General features: G+C 44.3%; 1 protein-coding gene across 1 annotated transcript; it reads left to right on the forward strand.

Annotated features, from left to right (window-relative positions):
• The first annotated feature begins 9,249 nt into the window (after positions 1-9,249).
• On the forward strand, positions 9,250-20,649 carry LOC307221362 (galectin-9-like). The gene is made up of 5 exons (XM_079985829.1): positions 9,250-9,387; positions 11,104-11,192; positions 15,586-15,781; positions 19,359-19,467; positions 20,510-20,649. Exons 1-4 carry the CDS (start codon positions 9,358-9,360, stop codon positions 19,464-19,466), a joined length of 423 nt encoding a protein of 140 aa, XP_079841955.1. The 5' UTR covers positions 9,250-9,357; the 3' UTR covers position 19,467; positions 20,510-20,649.
• The last annotated feature ends 562 nt before the right edge of the window (positions 20,650-21,211 follow it).

Consider the following 21,211-nt stretch of genomic DNA (forward strand, 5'->3'; position numbering starts at 1 on the left):
CAAGGTAAAGGGTAAAGGTAAAGGGACCCCTGACCATTAGGTCCAGTTGTGGCCGACTGTGGGATTGTGGCGCTCATCTCGCTTTATACAGCTTCCAGGTCATGTGGCCAGCATGACTAAGCCGCTTCTGCGCAGCGCACGGAAACGCCATTTACCTTCCCGCCGGAGCGGTACCTATTTATCTACTTGAACTTTGACATGCTTTTGAACTGCTAGGTTGGCAGGAGCAGGGACCGAGCAATGGGAGCTCACCCTGTTGCGGGGATTCAAACCGCCAACTTTCTGATCGGCAAGTTCTAGGCTCTGTTGTTTAACCCACAGCGCCACCCACGTCCCTAAGCATCTGGGTCGCATTGCCTAAACAGGAATGCTTTTAGCAGGCACCAAAAGGAGTGCGGTGAAGGCGCCTTCTGGATCTCAATAGGCAGGGAGTTCCAAAGGGCAGGGGCTGCCACGCTAAGCGATCAGAGTTCTTGCAAATGTGGAACAGAGGCTCTGATACTTTGGCCGCCTCATGAGAAGAGAAGACCCTGGAAATAACCCTGGAGTTGGGAAGAATGGAGGGCACAAGGAGAAGGGGACGACAGAGGACGAGATGGTTGGACAGTGTTTTTGAAGCTACGAACATGAGTTTGACCAAACTGCGGGAGGCAGTAGAAGACAGGAGTGCCTGGCGTGCTCTGGGGTCATGAAGAGTCGGACACGACTAAACAACAACAAAGCACCACAGTTGCAGGAAGCCGCTGGAGGGGAAGAGGGCTCTTGTTGTGCTTGCTGGTTTCCCATGCAGGCAACTCAGCCGCAGTGAAAACAGGATGCTGGGCTAGATGCAGGGCCAGATTTAGGTTTGATGAGGCTCTAAGCTACTGGTAATGGGGCCCTTTGTATGTCCAGCTGTCCTTTGTCAACAACAAATTGTCACTGTTTTTTGTGTTGAATATACAGTGGTACCTCTGGTTGCGAACAGGATCGGAGCCCCATTTGCAACATGAGCAGAACACAACCTGTGCCTGCACATGCGTGGGTTGCAATTTGCTGCTTCTGTGCATGCGCGTGACATCATTTTGAGCGTCTGCGCTTGCGCAAGCAGCGAACCCAGAAGGGACCCATTCTGTTACCTCCGGGTCGCCGCGGGATGCAACCTGAAAAGATGTAACCTGAACCGAACGTAACAAGAGGTATGACTGTATGCTATATGGTAGTTTATGGACCTAATACAGTGGTACCTCGAGTTACAGACGCTTCAGGTTACAGACTCTGCTAAGCCAGAAATAGTACCTCGGGTTAAGAACTTTGCTTCAGAATGAGAACAGAAATCGTGTGGCAGCAGCATGGCGGCAGCAGGAGGCCCCATTAGCTAAAGTGATAACTCAGGTTAAGAACAGTTTCAGGTTAAGCCAGAAATAGTACCTCGGGTTAAGAACTTTGCTTCAGAATGAGAACAGAAATCGTGTGGCAGCAGCATGGCGGCAGCAGGAGGCCCCATTAGCTAAAGTGATAACTCAGGTTAAGAACAGTTTCAGGTTAAGAACGGACCTCCAGAACGAATTAAGTTCTTAACCCGAGGTACCACTGTATATCCCACCTTTTTTCTCTAAGGAACTCAAGGTGGCGAACACTGGCTAGATGGACCATTGGTTCCCTTTTAGGTCTGCTGAAATTATATTAGAAGTTATTCCAAATCCTGTTGTCTTTGTCCATGGAGTTTTCTTGGCAGGGATACTGGAGTGGCTTGCCGGTTCCTCCTCCAGGTGGATCACGTTTGGTCAAAACTCTCCACTATGACCTGTTCATCTTGGGTGCCCTGCTCGGCATAGTTCATAGCTTCTCTGAGTTCTTCGAGCCCCTTCGCCACGGCAAGGCAGTGATCCATGAGGGGGAAGATTCTCCAGAAGATTGGAGAAGATCAGTCTACATCCCAATCCCAAAGAAGGGCAGTGCCAAAGAATGCTCCAACTATCGCACAATTGCACTAATTTCTCACGCTAGCAAGGTTATGCTTAAAATTCTACAAGGAAGGCTCAAGCAGTATGTGGACCGAGAACTCCCAGAAGTGCAAGCTGGATTTAGAAGAGGCAGAGGAACCAGAGACCAAATTGCAAACATGCGCTGGATTATGGAGAAAGCTAGAGAGTTCCAGAAAGACATTTACTTCTGCTACATTGACTATGCAAAAGCCTTTGACTGTGTCGACCATGGCAAACTATGGCAAGTTCTTAAAGAAATGGGAGTGCCTGATCACCTCATCTGTCTCCTGAGAAATCTCTATGTGGGACAAGAAGCTACAGTTAGAACTGGATATGGAACAACTGACTGGTTCAAAATTGGGAAAGGAGTACGACAAGGCTGCATTTTGTCTCCCTGCTTATTTAACTTATATGCAGAATTCATCATGCGAAAGGCTGGGCTGGATGAATCCCTAGCCGGAATTAAGATTGCCGGAAGAAATATCAACAACCTCAGATATGCAGATGACACAACCTTGATGGCAGAAAGTGAGGAGGAATTAAAGAAGCTTTTATTGAGGGTGAAAGAGGAGAGTGCAAAATATGGTCTGAAGCTCAACATCACAGTGCCTTTGAATCTGGCCTACTGCCTCCCATTCTCAACCCTGTCCCACCATGCAGCAACAATTACGCTTAGATTAAAAAAAATCAAAAAAACAAAGATCATGGCAACTGGTCCCATCACCTCCTGGCAAATAGAAGGGGAAGAAATGGAGGCAGTGAGAGATTTTACTTTCTTGAGCTCCATGATCACTGCAGATGGTGACAGCAGCCATGAAATTAAAAGATGCCTGCTTCTTGGGAGAAAAGCAATGACAAACCTAGTCAGCATCTTAAAAAGTAGAGACATCACCTTGCCAACAAAGGTCCGTATAGTAAAAGCTATGGTTTTCCCAGTAGTGATCTATGGAAGTGAGAGCTGGACCATAAAGAAGGCTGATCGGCAAAGAATTGATGCTTTTGAATTATGGTGCTGGAGGAGACTCTTGAGAGTCCCAAAGACTGCAAGAAGATCAAACCTCTCCATTCTGAAGGAAATCAGCCCTGAGTGCTCACTGGAAGGACAGATTGTGAAGCTGAGGCTCCAGTACTTTGGCCACCTCATGAGAAGAGAAGACTCCCTGGAGAAGACCCTGATGTTGGGAAAGATGGAGGGCACAAGGAGAAGGGGGCGACAGAGGACGAGATGGTTGGATAGTGTTTTCGAGGTTACCAGCATGAGTCTGACCAAGCTGCGGGGGGCAGTGGAGGACAGGAGTGCCTGGCGTTCTCTGGTCCATGGGGTCACGAAGAGTCGGACACGACTAAACGACTAAACAACAACAATTCCAAATCCAGTTCCATTGTTTCCTGGTTATTCTTTGATCCAAATCTTGCACCTGTTTTCTCTATCTGATTCCGATCCAAGTTTAACCAGTCTTAAAATTGAAATTCAGTCTTGAAGTTACATCTTTATCCAACTAAGAGATAATAGAGTTTCACAATTGTTCTCTTTCCTGACTTCCACATGTTTTTGTATCAGAAAGGAGATCACACCTCAATTTGAAATACTGGAAGAGTGGAGGTCTCCTTCATTTCATAGCACTCACAACCTCTTCAGCCTTGTCAGAATGATGACCCCGCAACATCTTTATGCTTTCTAAATCAGTATTTTCCCATTGCTTGAAGTATTTAACTACCATTTATTCCAGATTTAGAAATTCATTATAAAATGGGGAAGTTGAGGATGACAGACCCATAGATATTCTGTCTTTAATTTCATATTAGGTTCTTATACTAAGGGAAGAATTTCAAATTTAAGTTCCCAGTAGTTTTCTTTAAACCATATTTAGCTTTTTCGTTATGATTAATTATTCTGCCCTCCAATATTGGATCTTCTTTAAACCATTTTTAAACAATTTTGTTGCCTAACAACAAGTCTTTCTGCTAGGTGCTGCCATAATCCACTGCTTGGTTTTTTAAATACAGTTTTGGCAGCTGCCCTTTATGGTTTTTCTTCTGTATAAAATGCTGTATCAGTCTCTGCCACTTTGTATTTCAGATGAGACAACTAATGGAATATTTAGGAGTATAAATAAATTTATGGGAATTCTCCTGAGCAGATATAGTTGTCAAAAGCTTATAGATTTGCAGACTTGCAAGAGTGGCCCTAATCTCTGGCTGTATTTTATAGCTGCACCATTGGAAACTGCTGGTTGAGGGGAAAGGTCACTTCCTTGCAGAAGACCTTCTTGCATTAAGGGTCCTCTACTGAGGGACTCTGGGACACGGGTGGCGCTGTGGGTTAAACCACAGAGCCTAGGACTTGCTGATCAGAAGGTCAGTGGTTCAAATCCCTGCGATGGGGTGAGCTCCTGTTGCTCGGTCCCTGATCCTGCCAACCTAGCAGTTCGAAAGCACGTCAAGTGCAAGTAGATAAATAGGTACCGCTCCGGTGGGAAGGTAAACAGCGTTTCCGTGCGCTACTCTAGTTTGCCAGAAGCAGCTTAGTCATGCTGGCCACATGACCCGGAAGCTGTGCACTGGCTCCCTCGGTCGGTAAAGCGAGATGAGCGCCGCAACCCCAGAGTCGGCCACAACTGGACCTAATGGTCAGGGGTCCCTTTACCTTTACCTTTACTGAGGGACTCCACCACATGCCCCTGTTTTTTGCCCATGGATGGTGCATCCTGTTTACGGATTTTATGGACCCAGGTCACTCAGGACAGATGTCTGCTGACCACATGAAACTGCCAGGGATCTGGCAGGATTGTTGCAAGTGATCATCACAGACTGTCCATTGTGTTTGTATGCATTTGTGTGCGTGAAACTCCACTTTGGCTAGGCAATTAGCCCAACTGCTTCTGGATTTAGGGAGATAGGGCTGCAGTTATTTCCGAAATAACCCAATACGAGCCATGGATAGTTACCATAATTCATCTTTCGTTCTCCTTGCAAGAGTTGCACTTTCACATGACCTGGAGAGGAAGTTCAAGAGTTTCTTGTTCTTTCTTTTTTGCTAGCATCTCCTTCCAACATGTCCTTATATAGCAAGATTTTAACTTTTTCGCGAACAAGAGTGCACTGTCCTGAATTTTTTTTTGTCATGCAATAACAAAAGGAAAATAAACCTTTAGAACTTTTGGTTCTCCAGGTCATTTAAAGCTGGGGGTCATTAGCAGCTTAAACTACAGCGAGCTTATTCCCCCTACCTACTGCATTACAAATTGCTTTTGCACATGGCAGTACACACTAGAGAGGGGGCAGGGATGTCTTCACCTGAGGAGCATTATCTGTTTGGTTTTCCTGAGCCTGCAATCCCTCCAAATCCCATTCATAAAGCTGTCATCTGTGCATGTACAATGGCTGTCTCAAATGTACACACCTCAGCTTAACCATGGCTTACATCCTGAAACTGGATGGAAGCTGGGATGAGGAATGACACATCAAATAACAGCATTTATCAAGAAACTACATGATAGATATGGATTGTGGCTGATAATATGTAGCAGAAGAATCTTTGCATCAGAGGCTAGCCATAGCAATAAAATAAAATGTACTGAAGACAGAGGTAAAAACTTAACTATAGAAAATACATTTTGGGAGTTTACATCAATAACCAAATCATAGATCTTATTCTAATTGCCCCCGCTAAAAACCTTGCAGTTTTTGCTGATATCATGTGTACATGGCTTCAGATGCCAGCTGTGGGATTGCCAGAGTGAATGGCAATGTGTATACAGCCATGTTCAAAGAAAATGCTTGCCATGCAAAAACAAAAAGGGGGAAATGCTTAGTTTTTGTTTTATTATGAAAAGTTCATCTTCATTTTCACTGTTTAGAAAATACAGGAACTTCACAGAAAACAGTTAGCAAAATAGAAAATAGAAGCTTTTTTGTTGTTGTTGTTTAGTTGTTTAGTCGCGTCTGACTCTTCGTGACCCCATGGACCAGAGCACGCCAGGCACTCCTGTCTTCCACTGCTTCCCACAGTTTGGCCAAACTCATGCTGGTAGCTTCGAGAACACTGTCCAACCATCTCGTCCTCTGTCGTCTCCTTCTCCTTGTGCCCTCCATCTTTCCCAGCATCAGGGTCTTTTCCAGGGAGTCTTCTCTTCTCATGAGGTGACCAAAGTATTGGAGCCTCAGCTTCACAATCTGTCCTTCCAGTGAGCACTCAGGGCTGATTTCCTTCAGAATGGAGAGATTTGATCTTTTTGCAGTCCATGGGACTCTCAAGAGTCTCCTCCAGCACCATAATTCAAAAGCATCAATTCTTTGCCGATCAGCCTTCTTTATGGTCCAGCTCTCACTTCCATAGATCACTACTGGGAAAACCATAGCTTTTACTATACGGACCTTTGTTGGCAAGGTGATGTCTCTACTTTTTAAGATGCTGACTAGGTTTGTCATTGCTTTTCTCCCAAGAAGCAGGCATCTTTTAATTTCATGGCTGCTGTCACCATCTGCAGTGATCATGGAGCTCAAGAAAGTAAAATCTCTCACTGCCTCCATTTCTTCCCCTTCTATTTGCCAGGAGGTGATGGGACCAGTTGCCATGATCTTTGTTTTTTTGATTTTTTTTAATCTAAGCGTAATTGTTGCTGCATGGTGGGACAGGGTTGAGAATGGGAGGCAGTAGGCCAGATTCAAAGGCACTGTGGACCAGATGACCATCCCTGATATAGATGGTAAAATAAATGGGAGAAGCATGAATTTAACCACTCATTCAATGCATGCTATCATTGGAAATATCCAGTGACTGCTGTCCTCTGATTTTCCAAAGAAACCACCCTTCCTCTTCCTCAACCTCCCTGTGCTCCTGTTTGTTTGCATTAGACATTTCGGTCAAATCATAGCTTTTTATATAAGGCTTTGATGCTTGCCAGTCATAGAATCATAGAGTTGGAAGTGACCATGAGAATCATCTAGTCCACCCTCCTGCAGTGCAGGAATCACAGCTGTAAGATGTCTAATATATTGTAGATTTAAAAGTGTTTATTTAATTTTACTCGCTTTTTGTAAGGTTTTTTATTATTTCATTTTATAATGTATATAAAAAGAAAGAGAACAATTATAACTGACAAAAATATAAAAAAGATTATAAACATTCTAGTTTTGTAAGCAAAATTATTTGAGATGATTTCCAAGTGCCTGGTATTTCTTCACCATTTCATTTTTTTAATAAAATAATTTAAAAAGGAAGAATCAAATCTTTAAACTTCTTGTAGAAATTTGAAGAAACACCATCTGGGCCTAGTGTTCATTTGGTTTTCAGTTTTTTTCATAGCTGATTGAGTGACAGAACCCAAAGAGTGCTCATTAATGGTTCCTCATCATCCTGGAAAAAAGTGACAAGTGGGGTGTTGCAGGCTTCTGTCCTAGGCCTGTTGTTGCTCAATGTCTGGATGAAGTTATTGAGGGGATGCTCATCAAATTTGCAGATGACACCAAACTAGGAGGGGTAGCTAATGTCGCAGAAGACAGAATCGGGATTTAAAATGACCTTAACAGATTGGAGACCTGGACACAAGCTAACAAAATGAATTTCAGCAGGGACAAATCCAAGGTGCTGCACTTAGGCAGCAAGAACCAGTGGCACCAGTATAAGATGGGGGACACCTGGCTTCCTAGCAGTACATGTGAAAAGGACGGAGAGGTCTTAGTGGATCACAAGCTGAACATGAGTCAACAGTGTGATGCAGCAGCAAAAAACCCCCTAACACTATTGTAGGTTTTATTCAAGGGAGGCAATAGTACCACTCCTGCCTTGGTCAGACCCAGTGGCGTAGCGTGGGGGTGCAGGGGGGGCCGGCCGCACCGGGCGCAACATCTGGGGGTTAGGGTTAGGGGGCGCAAATCAACGGGTTAGGGGGCGCAAATTACTTGCCTTGCCCCGGGTGCTGATAACCCACGCTACGCCGCTGGTCAGACCACACCTGGAGTACTGAATCCATATCTGGGCACCACAATTTCAGAAGGATATTGACAAGCTGGAACATGTGCAGCGGAGAGCAACATTACAAGTTGTTTAGATTGATATCTGCCCTCATCCACCTTTAAACAAATGTTCCCCACAAAAATACTTAGGCTAGAATAAATCACAGAGACTTGGCCCTGAGATGTGCCCCAGAGGGAAAAAAGATGATGGTTGGACTAGATGTCCCTTGGTGTTCTTTCCAGCTCTACAATTGTATGATTCTACGATGGCTATTCTCCACCTCCACAGTGAGGCAATATTACTTTTGAATACCAGCTGTTGGAAACTACAGGAGGGGAGAATGTTCTTGTGCTCGGGTCCTGCTTGCTGGTTTCTCACAGGTATCTGGGGGGTCACTGTGACCGCAGGATGCTGGACTAGATGGGCCATTGGATTGTTCCAGTAGGCTTCTCTTATGGTCTTGTGTATGGTGTGAAGGTAGAATTAAGATTTGTTGCTATGTTCGCTGTTGCCTCTGGCCCTGACCATCACTGGCTTGTGCTCAACCCACAGATGATTGCTCAGAGAGGAATGTTCCCTGTCCCTGGGTTAGCTACCCATTTTGGTGTTCAGCTGAGGATAAAATCGAACAAAAACCAAACTACTAAGAAGGCAGCAAACTCCACTGATGTAACACACGATACAGAAGGTGGAACCTTCCCAGAAGACGTTATATTGATTCATAGAATGCAGTATGTTACATTTCTTTCTTCAATATATACATAGATATATCATGAACATATGTACAAACTATCTTAACACAGAACCATACATCTTCAGTATTTGCAAGGGACACCCTTCCTTTCAATAATGACTGCTCACACAAGTTGTTATTTTAAAAAGAAAACTAAAGTTTATTCTATATCTCCTCCCTGCCCAATGTTCCCTTGCAGGGGGTTAATACTTGTGCAAACTTTCTAACCCAGAAAGAATCCCGTTTCTCTCACATTTATTATTATAAACAACAAAGCAAAGCATCAATACCCATAAACATTTCTTCAAATTTAAATTTTAAAAACGGCTTCATAATGAATGAAAGCACTTTGTTTCCCCAATAAATAATCACAAATAAAAGGAAAAATGATAACAATTCAAGTAAGTGCTCTGGGTTTCCAAAGAGCATAGAGGTCTGTCATCAAACAATAGTCTTTTTTAAAAAAGTAAAAGCCACAGTTCCATCAGCTTTTTGAAATTGCTTTGCTTGTGCAGCAAAGCAGATTTTCAAGAACCGTCTCATTTAAAGGTAAAACAGTCCTGGTGGTTTTGCTTTCGCACGTTTTGCTTCCTAGAGGAAATGAAACTTAATTCTATATAAGCATCTGCTTTCGTTGCGTTTTTGGAGGGCAGAAAAAGGTGGAGAATCATTCGGTCGGTTCCAGCAAGCTCTATAAGATGGCTTTCTCCTCGCCTATTTTGCATCCAGTGAGTATAGAAATAAGATGTTTAAGAGATGAAAGCTTTTGGGATTGCAATGGGAAGAAGGGTGGCGTGGGCTGGAGCTTTCTAAATAACAACATGCATCTCATACGGTGAGGCAGATCTCTAAATCAGGTGGTCAGAAGTGGCCAAGCAGATTTACAGTCCCTTTCCTGCCTCCTTCGCAGTAGAGTTTTTGCAGGCAACCTGACCAAGCTTGCAGGTGGAATGGCAACCTGCAACTAGGATCAGATTCAAACATATAGGAAATGCAGAAACTAAGTAGGCAGAGCTTTGGCATGGAATTGAAGTTGTCATCCATCTGCCTGGCGGGACAATGGAGGAAAGTGCCATTGGGGGAACAGTCAAATGGCTGAAGAGTTACAGTGCCTGCTTTTTTGTTTTATTGGTCATTCCTGCTCTAATCACTGCTGTGGATACATGACCTGACTGGCTGTCTCCAGACACTGCAGTCATCTGCAAAGGATCCCAGCAGGGTTTATGGCATGGAATTGGGTGATGGGAAAAGTCTTGCCTCCTTAAATATTTTGTCTGCCAGGCTGCTGTTCAAGGCACAGTAAAGGGGGGGGGGAGGGAAAGCTAATATAATAGAATGGTTCAGCTGGAAGGGACCCTGAGGGTCATCTAGTCCAACCCCCCCATGCAGAAATCTCAACTGAAGCCCCCTTGACAGATGGCCAGGCAATCTCTGCTTAAAAACCTCCAAGGAATGAGAGTCCACAACCTTCTGAGCGCGTCCGTTCCGCTATCGAAAAGCTCTTACCACCGGAAACTTCTTCCTGATGGCAAATCCTAACCGCTGACTTCCAGTTAACCTCAGCAGTGATGTGACTCACATTCCTTCCTCCTCTCCAAATCAGAGGAGGATGTTAAATCATAGCTGTCAACTTTTCCCTTTTCTTGCGAGGAATCCTATTCGGAATAAGGGAATTTCCCTTAAAAAAAGGGAAACGTTGACAGCTATGTGTTAAATGCATCTTTGCAGTTAACATGCTGGTCTCCCTCCACCCCCCAAAGCCAATAGAATAGCATTATTTGGAAGGCCTGGTAATTTTGGGGACTGTGGTGGGCATGGAGGAGGAATTAACCCTTGCTCCCCCAGCTGAGGTCCACCAGTGGCTTCAAGTTTATCCCCAAGTTAAGGTCTCTGCTGCCTAGGGTGTCCCCAACTCAAGGACCAAGTCTGCATATTTGAGAAGCAGCCTCCTGATTTTTAAAACTTAACTACTTCCAGTAGGGGACACGGGTGGCACTGTGGGTTAAACCACAGAGCCTAGGTCTTGCTGATCAGAAGGCTGGCGGTTTGAATCCCTGCGACGGGGTGAGCTCCCATTGCTCAGTCCCTGCTCCTGCCAACCTAGCAGTTCGAAAGCAGGTCAAAGTGCAAGTAGATACATAGGTACCGTTCTGGCGGGATGGTAAACGGTGTTTCCGTGCGCTGCTCTGGTTCACCAGAAGTGGCTTAGTCGTGCTGGCCACATGACCCGGAAGCTGTACACCGGCTCCCTCGGCCAGTAAAGTGAGATGAGCGCCGCAACCCCAGAGTCGGCCACGATTGGACCTAATGGTCAGGGGTCCCTTTACCTTTACCTTTACTTCCAGTAGAGATTTATAATAGATGATGATGATGATGATAAATATATAGTTCATTTTGTAGAATAGGAACCAGGATGTGATGATTTTTGCTTTTCTGCTCCACAGGTTGTTCCCTTTCTACAATACTTTCACACGCCCTTGCGTGGGGGGATGTCGATTTGCATCATAGGCCAGGTCCTGCATTCCGCAAAAGGGTTTGTGTGCCTCGTCTTTGCCTCCCATGCCCTCCCTCCCTCAACAAATGCCCTTACCCCTCCTACACCAATCTTTCTTCTATTACTAAAGAATTTCCCAGGCTGAAGTCAGAAAGTTATCTTGTTGTTGTTTAGTCATTTAGTCGTGTCCGACTCTTCGTGACCAGAGCACGCCAGGCACTCCTGTTTTCCACTGCCTCCCGCAGTTTGGTCAAACTCAGGCTGGTAGCTTTGAGAACACTGTCCAACCATCTCGTCCTCTGTCTTCCCCTTCTCCTTGTGCCCTCCATCTTTCCCAACATCAGGGTCTTTTCCAGGGAGACTTCTCTTCTCATGAGGTGGCCAAAGTATTAGAGCCTCAGCTTCACGATTGGTCCTTCCAGTGAGCACTCGGGGCTGATTTCCTTCAGAATGGAGAGATTTGATCTTCTTGCAGTCCATGGGACTCTCAAGAGTCTCCTCCAACACCAAAAGCATGAATTCTTCGGCGATCAGCCTTCTTTATGGTCCAGCTCTCACTTCCATACATCACTACTGGGAATGAAGTGATCTCCTTCATGGATCACTGCCTTGCCGTGGCGAAGGGGCTTGAATAACTCAGAGAAGCTATGAGCTATGCCGTGCAGGGCCACCCAAGATGGACAGGTCATAGTGGAGAGTTTTGACCAAACGTGATCCACCTGGAGCAGGAACCGGCAAGCCACTCCAGTATCCCTGCCAAGAAAACTCCATGGACAAAGACAACAGGCAAAAGTTATCTTAGGGAGCCCAAACCCTATACCACACAGAGATTAACTCTTGAGACTATATTTTGACTTTTCGACACATAGAAAAGATACTATGAGCAACACAGAGGGCTCCTTCACACTCACCTTTGCTTTCATGCTTTTGAGGCAACTGCTCAGGCTTTCCAGCTCTGTGTTTGAGTGTTTGTTTGTTGTGTCCTCAGGTTTTCCCGGGGGAAACCCATGTTTTACCTGGGAAAACCCATGTGAATTGGAGCAAATGGCAATCCCCCAAAAACCCTTTTGCCAGTTGCTCCGATTCTGCGGTAAATTTTGGGTCTTCATGAGGCAAGTGCTGGGACTAAAATGCCTGGACCGGTCACACCTTCCTTTCAATAATGACTGCTATCACAAGTTGTTGTTTTTGAAAGAAAGCTAGAGTTTATTCTATAGCTGCTCCCTGCCCAATGTTCCCTTGCAGGGTGTCAATACTTGTCACAACTTTTCCCAACCCTTCAGGACAAATCACACTTGCCAGAATTCTTTCTTCTGTGCAGCTGTTAAAAATTACCTTTTATTTTTTTTCCATTGGCTACACATCACACCACCACTCTGTGACAATTTAGTATGGGGGACTCAGACCTGGGGTCCGAATGCGGCCCTCCAGGCCTCTGCATTTGGCCCTTGGAGCTCTCCACAGGCCACACTGTTCACTGGCCCTGCTTCAGATCCAGAGTGTTTTTGCCTGGCTGGAATTGGCCCTCAAACTCTGATCATGCATTTTCTGCTTCCCTGAGTGAAGGATGGGGATGGATGGGTGAGCGGATGCAGGACAGCCTTCAACAACCCGTTGCTGTCCCACAGTATCTGGAGGACACCAGGCTGGTGAAGGCTGATGGAGAAACTAATCTGCTGCGCAACAGGTAAAACTATATTACTAAGTAAGTACCACTCCTTCCTCCATTTTGCCTCTGGCCCTGCCCACCACTGGGGGGGGGGGCACTCAGAAGGTTGTCCAGAAAGCGAATGTGGCCCTCGGGGTGAGCAAACCTCCCCACCCTTTTCTTTTAGGCAGATACTTGAAAATGCATTGAAATGCAACACATTTAAGGAGGTGAAAACTACAGCCATCTTTGCGTTAAGCAGTTTCCCTAGCACTATACACCAGTATGTATTTAATAAGTTTTAAAAGACGCCTGCTTCTTGGGAGAAAAGCAATGACAAACCTAGACAGCATCTTAAAAAGCAGGGACATCACCTTGCCAACAAAGGTCCGTATAGTTAAAGCTATGGTTTTCCCAGTAGTGATGTTTGGAAGTGAGAGCTGGACCATAAAGAAGGCTGATCGCCGAAGAATTGATGGTTTTGAATTATGGTGCTGGAGGAGACTCTTGAGAGTCCCAAAGACTGCAAGAAGATCAAACCTCTCCATTCTGAAGGAAATCAGGCCTGAGTGCTCACTGGAAGGACAGATCCTGAAGCTGAGGCTCCAAGACTTTGGCCACCTCATGAGAAGAGAAGACTCCCTGGAAAAGACCCTGATGTTGGGAAAGATGGAGGACACAAGGAGAAGGGGACGACAGAGGACGAGATGGCTGGACAGTGTTCTCGAAACTACCAGCATGAGTTTGACCAAACTGCTGGAGGCAGTGGAAGACAGGAGTGCCTGGCGTGGTCTGGTCTATGGGGTCACGAAGAGTCGGACATGACTAAACAACAACAACAACAACAACAATGGCCCATCCTATCCCAAAGTCTTGATAGCTCAGTTGGTTAGAGCATGGCGCTGATAATGCCAAGGTTGCTGATTTGATTTTTTTTTTTAAAGATTTTTATTAGTTTCCAATTTTTTAACAAAAACAGAAAGCCACATAAAAACAAACAAACAAACAAAAGCTCATATTTTCTTAACCTTATTTCCATAACCCTCTTTTCCCGGACTTCCCCATACCTTTCCCTTTTTGCATCCTTAATTTAGTACCATTATTCAGCAACCTTTCTTGCCCAATTAAATATAAATTCATCCTCTTTTTCTATTCCACCATAGAATTTAATCCCAATTATCGCTGCAATTCTACGTCTTCTTTTCCCTCAGCATTTTAGCACTCCTCAATTTTATAATAATTCTTAAGATACATCTTAAATTTCTTCCAATCTTCTTCCACAGTCTCTTTCTCTTGGTCGCGGATTCTGCCGGTCATTTCTGCCAGTCCCATAAAGTCGATCACTTTCGCCTGCCATTCCTCCAGCGTGGGTAGCTCTTGTGTCTTCCAATACTTTGCTAGGAGAATCCTTGCTGCCGTAGTAGCGTACAAAAAGAAATTCTTATCCTTCTTCGGCACCAACTGGCCGACCATACCCAAGAGAAATGCCTCTGGTTTCTTGTTAAAGGTGCACTTAAGCACTTTCTTAATTTCATTATAAATCATTTCCCAGAAGGCCTTAATCTTTGGGCAGGTCCACCAAAGGTGGAAAAAGGTACCTTCAGTCTCTTTACATTTCCAACATTTGTTATCGGGCAAATGATAAGTCTTCGCAAGCTTGACTGGGGTCATGTACCACCTATAAATCATTTTCATAATGTTTTCTCTTTAAGGCATTACATGCCGTAAATTTAATACCTGTGGTCCATAACTGCTCCCAGTCAGCAAACATAATGTCATGACCTATGTCCTGTGCCCATTTAACCATAGCAGACTTCACTGTCTCATCTATTGTATTCCACTTCAACAGCAAGTTGTACATTCTTGATAAGTTCTTAGTATTGGGTTCTAACAATTCTGTTTCTAATTTCGATTTCTCCACCTGGAAACCAATTTTCCTGTCTTGTTTAAAAGCCTCCATTATTTGAAAATAATGGAGCCAATCTCGTACCTTGGACTTTATTTTCTCATAGCTTTGTAGTTTAAATTCACCACCTTCTTGTTCTAAAATCTCAGAATATTTCGGCCAATTGGTTGTCATATTAAGTTTCTTTACCTCCTTAGCCTCCATAGGTGAAAGCCACCTGGGAGTTCTGTTTTCCAATAAATCTTTATACCGTATCCAAACATTATATAGTGCTTTCCTGACAATATGATTTTTAAAACCCTTATACACTTTAACCTTGTCATACCAGATATATGCATGCCAACCAAAATTATTATCAAATCCTTCCAAATCTAGAATGTCTGCATTTTCAAGAAGTAGCCAATCTTTTAACCAGCAGAAAGCTGCCGATTCATAGTAGAGTCTTAAGTCCGGCAGGGCAAACCCCCCTCTTTCTTTAGAATCGGTAAGTATCTTAAACTTAATTCTGGGCTTTTTGCCCTGCCAGACAAATTTAGATATGTCTTTCTGCCACTTCTTGAAACAGTCCAGTTTATCAACAATTTGTAATGTCTGAAACAAAAATAACATTCTAGGCAATACATCAAGGTTGCTGATTTGATCCCCATATGGGACATTTGCATATTCCTGCATTTCAAGGGGTTGGACTAGATGATCCTCAGGGTCCCTTCCAACTTTGATTCTATCGTTCTAAGGTGAGTTTCAGGACATCCTTTCTTAATTCAGCCTCAAACTACCCCTTTCTCCCACCACCCCTCCGCTATTAACCCCCCTCACCCCACCTTTCCCTTCAGTACCATCTCCTCCTGCGCAGCATCAGTGTCAATATTGCATTTCAGGTTTGCGTTCACTGTTAATCTGTTGGGTGAGAATGGCGACATCGTCTTCCACTTCAACCCGCGGATGAATGAAAATGAGGTGGTTTGCAATACGAAGCAAAACGGAGCCTGGGGAAAAGAGGAACGCTGGCCCATTCCTTTTGAGGCAGGGGCCACTTTTATGATGATCATCGATGTCATGAGCGACTGCTACAGGGTGAGGCTGCCAGCGGGGCATATCTATTCTCCATCAAACAGTCTTCTCATGGCCTGTGGGCTTTTAATTCTCGTGGCTCAAGATGGCTTTACTTTTTCCGTAACGGGCAAGATGGCTTTATGTTTAGTAAAGTAAAGTGGAAAAGGGACCCCTGACCATTAGGTCCAGTCGTGACTGACTCTGGGGTGGCGGCGCTCATCTCGCTTTATTGGCCGAGGGAGCCGGCGTACAGCTTCCGGGTCATGTGGCCAGCATGACTAAGCCGCTTCTGGCGAACCAGAGCAGCGCACGGAAACGGCGTTTACCTTCCCGCCACTTTGATGTGCTTTCAAACTGCTAGGTTGGCAGGAGCAGGGACCGAGCAACGGGAGCTCACCCCGTCGCGGGGATTCAAACTGCCGACCTTCTGATCGGTAAGTCCTAGGCTCTGTGGTTTAACCCACAGCGCCACCCGTGTCCCGGCTTTATGTTTAGGCAGTGCTATTTTTTCTAGAAAAAGAGGTGCCAGAACTCACCATGAACACCTCCCTCGTTCTCTTAGAATGGCAATGGCGCCCTCTTGAGAGATGCTGGAACTGAGTTCTGATGAGTTCTGGCTGAAAAAAAAAAGCCCTGCGTTTAGACATTCAGAAGAAATTGCAGGGGTACCGGTATGTCTTTTCATCATCCCCTTTAGAGATGTGAACACCTTGATGAGAATGACCTATGTGGTGGTCATTTGGTAAAGGTTATTGGGACATGGTGTATGTGGAACTTAAAAGGATCTTTAAATTTACGTTCCCTAAAAAACCCGAAGCCTTTCTATTGGCTATAACAGATGATGATATACAAAAAAAAGAGCACTTAATCTATTTATTTACGTGACCGCTGTGGCCAGAATAGTGTAGGGGGAGGCGGGGCACATTGATGCAAGGGGCACATTGATACACCAATAATATTTCAATATCGAGAAACGTTATTTGTGTCGTGACATCACTAAAACGTGTCTATACATGTGTGAGTATGACAGTTGCAACTGCGCCGCCTGCCAGTTTGCCGTTGGGGTTTGATGAGAGTAGGTGTGTTTTCAGTGAGGCCAACTAAAAAATTATGTGAAATGTAAAAGTGTTCCAATGCTGTTTTACATCATTTAGTTAAGATTTAAAAATACCAAAGGTAAGTTATCCCACTCAGTAATCAGGATTAAACATGATTTTTAAATAAGTTCAGTGGTTTTATTAATAATTGTTAGTTTTCTGAAAATGTCTGTTGGAGCACTTTGATATTCTAAGGCACGGGGCACATTGATACATATAAAAGTGCCCCACTAGTGTACAATAGTGCCCCAATATACAAGTTTGCATTGAATCTCAACTGTTTTCCTACTCATGAAATTTGAAAAGAAAAAACCTGTTGTTTACTACATGGTCAAAGTCATTTCTAAATATTATATGACCGATTATCAATTGTCATATCACAGGGGAAAAAACAGGATCTTGTATTTTGTCTTCCCCATTGTAGAAGATAAGGCAAGTGCTGATTTCAAGGATGTTGTTCTGCAGTTGCCAAAACCAAATTTCTCAAAGGGCACATCTTAAACATCATCTCTTTATACTTTTTCTTTTGACTTCAGTGGATATAATGTGCAATGGAAGCTAAACGTTAAGTAATTATCTTCTTTTTTTTATAAACATTTTGTTTAAATTACTGTTTTTTGACTACCTAATGTGAATTCTTAAAAGTTTTTCCAATGAGGTGGCCAAAGTATTGGAGCCTCAGCTTCAGGACCTGACCTTCCAGTGAGCACTCAGGGCTGATTTCCTTCAGATTGGATAGGTTTGATCTTCTTGCAGTCCACGGTACTCTCAAGAGCATAGATGAGCATAAAGCTTTTGAGTTTGCTTCTCCCTCTATTCTTTCGCATCCTCAAATACTCTCAAGGATGAGCAAATGCAAACATGCTCTGAGCTACCTTTACGCCTTGTTTTCGGAAAACACACAGCCCCTGATGTTAATATATTAGATAAGGCACGTTGCCCTCTCCTATCTAAAGTATGTTTCAAAGTATGAATTCATCTTCCTAGTGAACTCATCTTTGTCACTGGAGGTGCAAATAGCCTCCGAGGCATGAAGCATTCCTGAGACTGGCTTCCTAACTATGGTTTCTCTTGGACAGAGAAAATTTGAAGACAGTTCAGAGGCAGCAGCTAGCTGAGAACATCATGGCGAGGCTGCTAATGGGAGCTAGGGGATGAGACCTCTCCCTCCAGTATCAAAACAACTAGTGGTAGTCATTATTATGATAGATTAGTAGCTTCTTCGCAGGATTAACACATCTCACCCACTAAAAAGAGACAACAAATGTCTGAAACCCTCCAAATTTACATGCAAAAGCCTGGGTGAAAAATTTTTTTGCTGCATAATAATAATAATAATAATAATAATAATAATAATAATTTATTTGTACCCGGCCCATCTGGCTGGGTTTCCCCAGCCACTCTGGGCGGCTTCCACAAAGACCAAAAATACACTAAGATGTCACACATTAAAAACTTCCCTGAACAGGGCTGCCTTAAGATGTCTTCTGAATGTCAGGTAGTTGTTTATCTCTTTGACATCTGATGGCGATCCACAGGGCGGGCGCCACTACCGAGAAGGCCCTCTGCCTGGTTCCCTGTAGCTTGGCTTCTCACAATGAGGGAACCGCCGGAAGGCCCTCAGCGCTGGACCTCAGCATCCGGGCAGAACGATGGGGGTGGAGACGCTCCTTCAGATATACTCGGCCGAGGCCATTTAGGGCTTTAAAGGTCAACACCAACACTTTGAATTGTGCTTGGAAACGTACTGGGAGCCAATGTAGGTCTTTCAAGACCGGTGTTATGTGGTCTCGGCGGCCGCTCCCAGTCACCAGTCTAGCTGCCGCATTCTGGATTAGTTGTAGTTTCCGGGTCACCTTCAAAGGTAGCCCCACGTAGAGCGCATTGCAGTAGTCTAAGCGGGAGATAACTAGAGCATGCACCACTCTTGTGAGACAGCCCACGGGCAGGTAGGGTGTCAGCCTGCGTACCAGGTGGAGCTGGTAGACAGCTGCCCTGGATACAGAATTGACCTGTGCCTCCATGGACAGCTGTGAGTCCATAAAGATATACAGTGGTACCTCATTTTACGAACTTGATCCTTTCCGGAAGTCCATTCTTCAACCAAAGCCGTTCTTAAAGTGAAGTGCGCTTTTCCTCATGAGACCAATGGTGCCCTTCCACTGTTCAGCTTCGGTTCTAAGACCGAGGTAAAGTTCGCTAACCGGGACACTACTTCCGGTTTTGTGGAGTTCGTATACCGAATAGTTTGTAAACAGGGCGTTCTTAAACCGAGGTACCACTGTATAATGATGCTGTCAGGCAGACTTCCCTAGGGAGAGCATTCCGCAAGCAGGGAGCCATCACCGAAAAGGCCCGTTCTCATGCCACCACCCTCCACATGTCCCTCAGAGAGGGCACATGTCTTAGATGGCAATTGCTTGGCACCCTATGCGGAGGTACCGGTCGTGCTGCCCTAAATCTGCCTGTGCTGTCACTTTCTTGTTCTATTCTTTCCCTAGGTAACTGTCAATAGTAAAGACTTCCTGAAATACGTCCACCGCATTCCCCTTTTTAGCGCCCGGGCTCTGGAGATCAAAGGGGATGTCAACTTGCAGAGGGTCTCTTAGGGTGAGTTGCAGGTTTTTAAAGCTTCTTATCCTTCCCTGTTTAAAACTTGTCAACGTGGTTTTCTTGCTTACGGTAAGGAAAACAGCCGTTTGTCAGTTAAAGAGAAGTCCTTTGAAATGAGGCAATCTAATCTTAAAGGAGCTGTTGTTGGGCAAGTTTATTTATTTATTACATTGATATCTCCCACCCTTCCTCCCAAAGGAGACAGATTCCCAAGGCAACAAGTGATAAAGCAATAAAAACACGTTGAAGATAATTCCAATACAGATGCCAATTGGGAGTGAACTCAATTTAAAAGGTTTGTTGGAAGAGGAAAGTCTGCAGTTGTCAGTCAGACCTCTCTTAAAGGAATCCCTTAGTCCTACTGATACTACTGACCAGTGTCAAATCATTTGACCCTGGCCAAATCTGATGTATCAGGACAATGCGACTTCCACGTACGCTTGGCTGAAGGCAGGTTATTTGGATCTGTTCCATTGTGATGTCTATCCTGATTTTGAAATCTTAAACTGCTTTGGTTGCTGTAGGGCAGGGGTAGCCAATGTATTGCCTTCCAGATGTTTTGGACTACAACTCCCACAATACTCTACATTGGCCAGGCTTGCTGGGGCTGTTGGGAGTTGTAGTTCAAAATGTGTAGCGGGTACAACAATAGGGTTGCCATATTTCAAAAAGTGGAAATCCGGACACACTACCAACATGGCTGCCATATGGCCAGATTTTCCTGGACATTTAAGCGATTTCCGCCCAGACGCTGTTTATGAGGGCTGAATACCGAGTATGTCCAGGAAATTCTGGAGGTATGGCAACCTACACAACATTGGTTCTCCTTGCTCCAGTGGATGATCTTCCCTGGAAGACAAGGGAGGCTGAGACCCTGATGAATCTCCTGGATCTCTTGGTGGTGGCTGATGCAATCAGTCAGAGTATCATTCTGGAACACTTTGTAGGACTGTGATGAATGGGGAATACCTGTGGTGCCGGTAACTCATTTGCATTTTTTAAAATTGTCTGTGGTTGTGTGTGTGTGTTTTTTTTACAGGAACAAAACAAAAAGAGGGGAAAAGAGAAGACAATGCTCAGAAAGATGACGCTGAATAGAAAACAAATTTATTTTTCAAAAGGATTATAAATTGCTATACCTTATCTACTTACAATAAAATAAAAGAGAATGCAACTTAATATTTGTGGAAGAAATATTGTTGACTGGTATATAAAAACGAGTCTGAGCTTTCATGGCCTCTTGCATATGGATTCTGAAGAGTCTGTGAACATTAGGAAGAGAGAAACCATTATTGCTCCAAGAAAATTTCTTTTGCAACAGATCAGTCGTCTCCTTAAAAAAATAAAATCAACAAATACCTGTACTTGCAGGCATGCCCATAATGGATCTGAGGTTTCTAGAAGTTATGGTGGGCAGAGAAGTGCCGATTTAGGGGAGGGGACAGCAACAGACAATGCAAATATATTTCACCAAGCACAGCGCCCATTAGTGGGAATGCGAAACATTGAGATTTTGGAGGCATAAAATTAAAAGTGCCCATGTATGGATGAGGGAACACAAATGTGTACATGGAAACAGCAATCCACAGAGAATCTGAACCCATTGTTATTATTAGCTACCCATCCTTCACCCTAAGGCCCCGGGGCACATTACAACATTAAAACACAAAGTTTAAAACTGTTTCAAAACACTTGCAGTCACAGAAATTAGGTGGGTCCAAAAAAATAAACACCTCAAGTC

The sequence above is a fragment of the Podarcis cretensis genome (genome assembly GCF_951804945.1).
Source record: "Podarcis cretensis genome assembly, chromosome: 8".
Classification (NCBI taxonomy): Eukaryota; Metazoa; Chordata; class Lepidosauria; order Squamata; family Lacertidae; genus Podarcis; species Podarcis cretensis.